Raw genomic sequence first — 9,092 nt, 5'->3', positions numbered from 1 at the left:
CTGAACACCAAGTATCAAATTCAATGTTTCCTTTTCTACGAATCCCTCAATGATTGTTCCCAAGAAGAATGAAAGGAAGATATCAAAGAAATGAAATTCTCTTAATGCCTGTCAGAGCCAACAAGAAGAAAGAGTCCATAGCACATCTTAAATGTGTCCACTATGGAAAAAGTGGTCTAGGTGCAAAAGGGTTTCACTTCATATCTTGTTAAAGTGGCATCTATATCACATAAATTTTCTATGATAATACTGATTCATCATCTACATTAAACAATAGATTTTATACCAATAGGTGTTAACAGCTTGATTATTGTAGTCAACAACAAACATTACAGCCACGGGCTCTCTGTCTACTCCTTTGTTACTCTTAGATTAGATGTTAAGCCTATATAGTTACCAAAGCTCCTAAAAAGAGCGGGAACAAATTCTGAAAGAAAAATTCTTAAGTAGTACACAAAGAAGAAAAAACAATGGCAATGCAAGTGGGATATAAGATTAAATACAAGACATTTAAAAAGCTTGAGAATGCTCACAAGATGATCTGCCTTGTTGGACAAGCCTACTGCTCAAAGGTGCCTCGATTTGCAACTTCTCAAATGGGGGAGGACCACCAGTACCACTTTGAGATGACCTTAATGATGAACGGGAGAAACCTGAATATTTTTGGTTCATCTCCCATTCTTCATAAAGCGATTGAACAACACCTCCTAACAAATTTACCACTTTAGGGTTCAAACATAATATGCCACCGTGTATGATGGCTTTATTTTCCAAACGAATCTGCAAACCAGAATTTAAATATAGTAGTAAGAAAATTCATCAAAAGTTACAGGTTAAGTACATATAATATCATTTAGAATTGCCAGAGAGAGTCAACAGATTACAGAGGATTATGCCATGTATACAGTATTTCGAGAACAAATATATTTATATGATTGTCGCATGTCCAATTAAGGAAGTCGAAATCGAATTACTATGCGTGGTAAGCATATAGACGGGTTTCAAATTCTGCAAAAATTATTCTAACAAAACAAGCATAGCTCAGTGGAACTGACAAGTAAGAATACCTTAGTACCAGGAACCACATTGTCGGGAATTGCTGGAACATGAGAGTACTCAATGGCAGTTATCTCACTATGTCCATCGGTAAGACACAATCTCAGCAAACGTAAACTACTCGAATTCCCCGAAAATTCGGATATGCTGCTTCTAGATATATCCCTTACTGACGAAATCTAATGAAAAGATTTCAAAAATCAATTCAGAATAAGCTAAAGCAAAATCCAAAAGAAAAAGGGGAAGGACGTTTACCTGGAGGACTTTGGGACCAACAACAAATGAAGATTTTCGGAGGTTCGGGTCGGGTAAGGATTTGCCTCCGATGGATCTAAGGTCCATGTTAACGAGCTCCGATTCAACCAAATCGGCAACCGAACAAGTGCCCACATCGTCGGATAAAGCGGTGTGAATTACTATGAGAGCTTTGACTTGGTCCCAATCGCCGAAACACCAGCCTCTGGCCCTTAGGGCTTCTACGACGGCTTCGGTGGAAGCAGAAGTTGTGCTCTCCTCCATTCTTGTTTCTTTAGCGCCTTTGATTTTGCGTCGCAGTGTAATAAAAAGGGGTCGATTCGGTTCGGACACGAAGAAAAATCTGAACAGGCCTATTCGGGTTATATACAATTTGGGCCGTGCAGACCTAAAGCTGAGCTCAACAAAATTTCGGGCTCAGTTCGTCTAATCCTATTGGGTCTAAGCTTCGTTTGTGGAGCTTCTGTGAGATGAGAATTTGTGTTTGCGTATGCTATTAGTATTACCCTTTTTACTCAAAAAATAGCCGTTAATTTATTTATTTACAGCATGAAATCGGTCAATTTTCCGCTCACTGTCATAATTAATAAATTAATATAATGTTTAATTACTGGCTCCATCTGTTCATTATACTAAGTACTTTTAAATTGCTTTTTTATGAAGAAATAAAAAAAAATAAGTCACCAGATTCCATTTAATAATGAAAAAAGTAATTTACAAAAAACGATTTAAAAGTACTTACAATGAAAAGATTTCATTATAAAAAAGCAATTTTAAAAAGCATAGAAAGGCAACTTAATTACTCGCTCAATCTATTCATTATAAGTACTTTTAAATTGCCTTGTTATGGTGAAATCAAAACAATTAAAAAATTTCCCATATATACATGTTGCCCCCAGGCTCAGCCAACAGGCAGTTGTCTCTACCCTGTACCGTCCCTGGCCTTTTCGTTCCTAGAAAAAATCGAAATCAACAATGCAGATGTGAACACTTTCTCTTGATCTTGTAATTGATCCTTTGCTTACAATGCCAGCAGATTCCATTCTTCCATAAAAGACTTGTAGCATCATTCCAAGCTGTACATTGTATATATTCCTAACCTCCCTGTCATGCTATTCAATCTCATGGAGCTTACTTTTAAAATGAAAGTTTCTAAAATCTATGTCTTCAATGTTTTTCTACTCTTGTCATTCTTCAGGAGCTCGGAAGCCAATTCTATAGCGTTCATTTCAAATCTACAATCAGGTGACAACCAGGCAGCTTAAATTATTATTACGATGTAGTTTTTCTCGAGGTATCCGAATGCAAAATATTTGATTACGTCCTGTTTGTTGACAATCATGATTGCGGGTCATGATTTTGTGCAGCTAACGCTTGCGCCATTGTAAACTGTGGTCAAGGGACTTGTCACGCAGATAGTTCATTGCTTGGCTTTGAATGCGACTGCTATTCTGGCTGGAAGAAGTTCCGGATTGGTCCTGTCGAGCTTCCCCCCTGCATCATTCCCAACTGTGAGCTTGTCAGCCTTTACTTCTTTTCCTTCAGCACTGATTTTTCCTGTTTGGGTTAGATTTATTTATGTAGTTTCTAAACGATATATATATGTAGGCACACTCAACTTTGGCTGCGGCACAGGGAGCCCTTCAGCGCCGTCGCCGCCCCCACCGTTGTTTAATTTGTCCAACCGTATGCTTCAAGGACAACCTTTTTTTAATAATTCAACTTCATGATCAGTGATTACCTTTCTTGTGCATGAATAAATATTTTGTAGTGCTATTAACTAAGCTTTAACGGGTTATTTACTTATTATTTATGTAGCTTGTACCTTTGCTTGGTGCGGTGATGGGACCTGTAAGACAAATGGGACTGGCTACGAATGCGATTGCGATGCAGGCTCTGATAATTTGCTGAATATGACAGCCTTACCCTGCTTCAAGGACTGTAATGTTCTTAGTATATAATTTTTTTTAAAGTTCAAGTTGTGTTCATAACAGAAGGAACTGAATTGCACCTCTGGTCAGTCAGAAGAAGATTTTGCTCTGATAGTTTTAGGTTGCAAAATATCATTACAAGATCCTCCCAAAAGAGATTACCCTGAAATCTATACAATTGATACAGCCCCCGACTGCAAAAACACCCCATATCCTGGACATCATAAACACAAAAACCTCCGCACATTCATAAAAACATCCCAGCATCTTAAACCCAGAACAACAATCCCAAAAAACCAGACAGTATCTCTGTTCAAAGAGCTGAACCAACAAAACCAAATCTGATCCAAAAGACAAAAGTGGATCCTGACAAAGGAACAAAATACACGAAAATTACTTAGTATATATGGTTAAGCAATCTCTTTCAGGTCAATGGTATCAGAATTCAGAATTACTTTTAGGTTTCATTCTAGCTAACAAAGTAATCTGTATTACAAACAAAACGCGAAAACTGTCATATTTAATATTGTTTATGGTTAATAGCTTGTTTAAGAAATTCGCTTCATTTGCTTTACTCCTTCAATGCTTTGCTTCGCTTCAGGTTCTCTGGGAGCGGATTGCCATGGTCTTGGGCTTGGCACGCCACCACCACCTGATCAGCCATCATCTTCTCACGGTAATTATGACTCCAAACTAGCAATGGCTGACACCATCTCACTCACTGCGTATGGCGTCATCTTATATCATTTACATAATAACATAATACGTGTTTTTATAATTTTGTTCTCTTTTAATGTAGGATTAAGAGAACACGGAACGGCTTCCCCGATCGAATATAGTTTGACACTGTTAATTTTAGCTCCTATGTTTCTTCCATGGCTATGAGGGAGATCAAGACGTGAGTCATGTCTTGTGACTCATTTTGCTAAGTGGACCATGTATGTGATGCTATGATGGTACTACATCTACTGCTCCCACTGTAGGGATAGTCAATTAGAGGCCGGTTACCCAGGGGAAAGGAAAGACAGGATCCGGTTGAAGCATAGACTAAGATCCAATATCAGAATTGCTGGACCCATAGATCTACTTATAGCCCAATCGTGTGCTTTCCTGTTTGCATTTGAATGGTTCCAACTTTGACCAAAGAAAGAATGGAATGATTCAATTTCATCCATACATCAAATAATTGATGCATTGAGGCATTAAAGGCTCTTACCAAAAAGGAAGGCACATAATTTCAGGATAGAAGCAGGATAGGTCCACTAAGTTAAAGCGAGTAAATGGCAATACGCCAATGTGTTGAAGATTACAGGTCTCCCTATCCCGTATGGAGTTCAATAATAGGACTAATTATTTCCTAAATTATATCAATTGAGTCGATTTTGATTAAATGTTGTAAATTTTTCTTTTAACTAAAGATTTAATCACAGGAAGTGAAAAGATTAGAGTGAGCAAGACTTAAGGCTAGGTTGAAAATTAGCTTCCCATTGTCCTTCTACAATCTTCAAAGCCCAAAACGTCCTACCGACCACCATAATAGGATACCCAGTTTTAATTCTTTGCAAAGGAAAGAAGTACTAAAAATAAACAAATAAAGAAATTTGGTAAGTTGGATTATTAAGTAAGAGTTTTAGATATTTATATCATCATGTGTTACGAAATATAATGATATTTTCAAATTAAAAAGAGAATTTTTTTGAAAAATATTTTCTATTCAAATTTAATTTTTATTTTTAAAAAATAATACATTAATCAATAAGTTAAGTTAAATGTTCAGTTGCTATCAACCAATTTAATTCTTTATTTAAATTCTAGATATTTTCTACATCATGTATAACAAAGCATTGCTTGAATTCATCTTCAAACGCAGAGTATATGTAACAATTTTTCTGTACTTAAAGAAAATAATTAATTTTGTTTAACTAAAATGCCCAACATCTCTAGCTTTCACCGTCTCTTTCCTTCATTTTCTCGCATGTCATTCCCTCACGAATCAACTGATGTTCAGTCTCTCTCTTTCTAGAACCCATTTTTCGGTGGTCGGTTGCTAACGTCGACCGCCGTCGCTATAGGTGCAAAAAAAAAAAAAACACGTTTCTCCTCTATCTTTCAATCGATTTAATTTTTCCTCAAATCATATCTTTTTCTTTTCCCTTTTTTCTCTTTTTTTTTCTTCCAAAAACACTTGGATCTAGCCACGGATTGGTGAAAATCGTCGTTGTAGAAAACAGTTTCTTCTTCCCCTCCTTTCCCTCTTTCTTTTTATCAGCTCACTTCTTAGGAAAATGAGAAGAAAGGAAGAAAAAGGGGAACAAAAAAGAGTTTGTCACAGACAACGATCGATAGGGGAAAAGGGGAAAGAAAAAAAATGGAAAAAAAGAAGGAAAAAGAGAGGCAGAACAAACTTGCCCGTGACGATGGAAAGTGGACACAGAGGTAGGATTTAGTCAAAGAAGACAAAGAAAAAGGGCTATGAGAAGGAGAGCTGGCGACTAAGGTTGGTGAGAGGATCTTTAATTAATTTAATTATAACAAAATCAAAATCTCATTTAATTCTTTAAAATTAACTAATTTAATTATAAAAGGTTATCAAACTTGTGTTTTGATATATGTATAGACAATTTTAAAAATTGGCGACACATTTTTAATAGACTGCTCATCATCGAAGTAATCACTTTCCGCATGTAATAACTCTGGGTTGAGCTACACCTCTGCAGCTTTAGGGCATGCAAGCCTGTTATTACACTTGCTCCACACCGTGAATAAATCGGAGAGACTTCCATTTTTGGCTTTGCTAAGTTTCCAAACACTGGCAAAATTCCCTGTCAAACTCTCCATGCAAACACCTTTATCTTACTATGTACATTAAGTTTCCACAGTTTACTCCACGTGGTTTTCTCTAGCGTTCTATCTCTCGTCTCTTCTGTGACCCTGTCCTCTCTGGTTACACCCTGTGCTTCTTGCCCCGTTTGTTACTATATATGCATTAACAGTTTATAGCCACTATGAACTGTGTAATTGTCACATTTATCATAATGCCAGAGCAGTATATATATCAGCAGATTGTAACCTACTCAATGGTAGTGCACAAATGGTCTCCCCATCATCTTTGGTCAAAATTTGGTGAACACTTTCTCTTGCCTTCAATGACATAGATTGTTTATCGATAAGCTCCTACAGCTTCGGTTCTATGTCTATGTCACCGGATACAAATGGATGGTCGAAAGGATTCTTTCTTTGGCATCCATCTTATCTTGTCAGATTGGAATTGATATCGGCCATGCCCAACTCGCCACCGTGCTCCTTAATAACTTCCTTAACTCCCCAACATATCGTACTCAAAAGGTTTGAACATGGTGGCTAAGCTTTATATCTTACGAGTTTGCAGCTGCAATATTTGTTGTGGGGTCGCCATAAAACGGCACAATGAATGGCTTCACCAAACAACCCAGCTGTGATCACAAAAAAGACTTCGTGCCAATGAAAAGGAATCCTCACGTTCCCATGTCTGGTAAACGAGGATGATAGAATTTTCAGAAATAAAAAAAAAAGTCTTTCTCATTTTAACAATAGGAGTATTGTAATTGTTAATTTTCAACATACCAACTTTATACATACTATATTTAGTCAATTGCGTTTATTTGGGTCTCCCATATCTTCCATGATTATGCGACCAAAATCAAGAAAGTTACAAAGAGTAATGCACAAGAATAGAAAAGGTCATAATCCGTTTTACCTAACAAGAGAAATCACTTTTTGTCTAATGAGGCAATTATATAATTCTCAACAAGAGAAAGAATTCTCAATGACCGCTTTTACCTTGATTAATTTGTCATGTTAAGTTGTATGGGCGACCATCGGTTCAAGGAAAAACTTATCAACACGAAACATCTTGAAAGTCTTTTGTCCTACAGACTGGTCTTCTAGTCTAGTCTGCTTAGCTATTATTTATTTATTTTTATGTTTATGAATTATGATTCGACTCTATATGGGTAAGTTCACAAGATTCCATCATATACCCTGGTAGGTTTGATGGCAGAAATAAACAAATATTTTACGTAATTAAAAAGAAATAAAGTACACTTAATTTCTTTGACCTCAAAAATCAATATATATAGTCACTGGAAGTCAACATGAAGGACCCAATGCATCGAGAAATTAGGTAAACAAGAAATTCATGTTTTAGCTTAAATTTCAGGGGCATCAGGCAAATGTAGTTGTTTAATTTAGGTGGAACTAAAACCGTCTTAAAAATTTAATGCATGTTTCCGAACCCATTTAAAGTCCCAATTATTGGTTGCATGCGATATCACTTGTCTCTTTTAATTATGAAATCAAATAATTAAACTGCTTCATAACGAGTTTGGTTTTTTTCATTACTGTCTCATTCATTGAGATCGGCTCTAACAGATTTTCTGCATGCGAAAATTAATGGAACGTTTTCTAGGGATTTGCTTCTTCTAAACTCACACATGAAAGCTACCTCACCTTCTACATTTTTTTTTTTTTGGGGAGGGTGGGGGTAAGCAGTATTTCATAAAGTCATGATAGTATGGCTTAACAGGGATTTTAAATTTACAAACTGCTTCTTTCAATAAATAGTAGTCATAAAGCATTTTAGTGAGGTCATTTAATAGTTAATTATACGCAAAAAGCAACTCAAATCTTTTATCATTTCAACAATTTATACATAAATTACAAATTTATGATTAAAATTAATTGTATGCCATCTCATAATTTTGAAAAAAAAATGAATAATTGAATACATTGTTTTATAATTGCTGATCTTCATATATCATTGCACTCATCTATATAATTGTACAATTTTTAGTACTTTACTCTCTGCTTTTCATATAGTGGTTATTCCTTTTGATTTATAAATGTGACATTTAATTCTTACTTTAACAATCATTAAGGAAGCTAATAGTTAGATAATTAAACTTAATAAATATAAAGTGTTTATAGATTTTGGCAAAATGGAGGCTAATTCACATTGCATTTTTTTAGTTTTAAGTATAAATTAAAGACTTTGCAATTCTTTAGGTATCACCAATACAATGAACCCTATTTTACTAACATTTTCAATTTACTGTAATTAAATCTAATTCATAAATTGGATTGTTTTGATTAAACTTGTACAATAGTTCAATGCCTTAATAAACTAAATAAGACTATAATATTCAAATGCATATCTAAACAAAAGCTTAAAGATCTCTTATGCTTAGTTTTTAATTTATTCATTTTCCTTGTTTCTCTCTGCAAATTTCATAAATGTAAAGATATTCAATTCAATTTATTCACGAGAGAAGCCAAATAGAATAACATATTCACATTACCTTATTTCTAGTTAGTAGTTACTTACTATTGCACACAGTTTGGGAAAAAAACTGTGAAGGGCAAACTTTTACTTGATAAAAAGAAAGAAAAAGAGGAAAAATAAAATTAAAAAAGAAATGGTTTCGTTACAAAAATAGAAAGAAAGTTAAACAACTCCTTTGGCATTGCCTTGTTCCTCTGCCGGTGAACAGTATTGAGAAATTCTCCCTTTCCCCAACCGTTTCGATTTCAAACCATCAGGCATTAATTTGCAGCCGCACTCGCAGGTCTACGAATCGAAACCCAATCCCTTCTATCTTCATCAACCACGTGTGTAGTCGCCAGCTACTGCTACCATCAAATCAAAGATTATGCCCTTAAATTAACACCTGTCACAATCTAAGAGCGAGTATGAACGTCTTAAATACGCGACGGGTTGTCCCGCCATTTTGTATTTGTCTTTCCCGCGGCTATTAATGAGCCTTCCCTGCTCAACTTTAACGTATCCAACGGATTCAGAGAAAAAAAAAAAAA

General features: G+C 35.5%; 2 protein-coding genes across 2 annotated transcripts; one reads left to right on the top strand and one right to left on the bottom strand.

Annotated features, from left to right (window-relative positions):
- Positions 1-1,602, bottom strand: LOC110411332 (tudor domain protein (DUF1767)). Its single transcript, XM_021421448.2, has 3 exons — positions 1,312-1,602; positions 1,068-1,235; positions 1-780 (listed from the first exon to the last, which is right to left on the bottom strand). Exons 1-3 carry the CDS (start codon positions 1,573-1,575, stop codon positions 511-513), a joined length of 702 nt encoding a protein of 233 aa, XP_021277123.1. The 5' UTR covers positions 1,576-1,602; the 3' UTR covers positions 1-510.
- An 834-nt stretch (positions 1,603-2,436) lies between these two features.
- LOC110411272 (uncharacterized) lies at positions 2,437-4,645 on the top strand. The gene is made up of 6 exons (XM_021421348.2): positions 2,437-2,556; positions 2,679-2,822; positions 2,920-2,997; positions 3,130-3,252; positions 3,844-3,918; positions 4,042-4,645. Exons 1-6 carry the CDS (start codon positions 2,454-2,456, stop codon positions 4,125-4,127), a joined length of 609 nt encoding a protein of 202 aa, XP_021277023.1. The 5' UTR covers positions 2,437-2,453; the 3' UTR covers positions 4,128-4,645.
- The last annotated feature ends 4,447 nt before the right edge of the window (positions 4,646-9,092 follow it).

This window comes from Theobroma umbraticum, unplaced genomic scaffold (assembly GCF_002168275.2).
Source record: "Theobroma umbraticum cultivar Fairchild unplaced genomic scaffold, ASM216827v3 scaffold_56.0, whole genome shotgun sequence".
NCBI lineage: Eukaryota > Viridiplantae > Streptophyta > Magnoliopsida > Malvales > Malvaceae > Theobroma > Theobroma umbraticum.
The sequence above is the reverse complement of the archived record's forward strand: the minus strand, read 5'-3'. Positions and strand labels throughout refer to the sequence as shown.

Bases quoted from the DNA above. Each gene is read 5' to 3' on its own strand.
- LOC110411272 (XM_021421348.2), top strand. From the start codon at position 2,454: ATGAAAGTTTCTAAAATCTATGTCTTCAATGTTTTTCTACTCTTGTCA. The intron at 2,998-3,129 runs GTATGCTTCAAG...TTATTTATGTAG, and splicing joins GTTGTTTAATTTGTCCAACC to CTTGTACCTTTGCTTGGTGC. The intron at 3,253-3,843 runs GTAATGTTCTTA...GCTTCGCTTCAG, and splicing joins CTTACCCTGCTTCAAGGACT to GTTCTCTGGGAGCGGATTGC.
- LOC110411332 (XM_021421448.2), bottom strand. From the start codon at position 1,575: ATGGAGGAGAGCACAACTTCTGCTTCCACCGAAGCCGTCGTAGAAGCC. The intron at 1,236-1,311 runs GTAAACGTCCTT...TCTTTTCATTAG, and splicing joins TTGGTCCCAAAGTCCTCCAG to ATTTCGTCAGTAAGGGATAT. The intron at 781-1,067 runs GTATTCTTACTT...TCTGGTTTGCAG, and splicing joins ATGTGGTTCCTGGTACTAAG to ATTCGTTTGGAAAATAAAGC.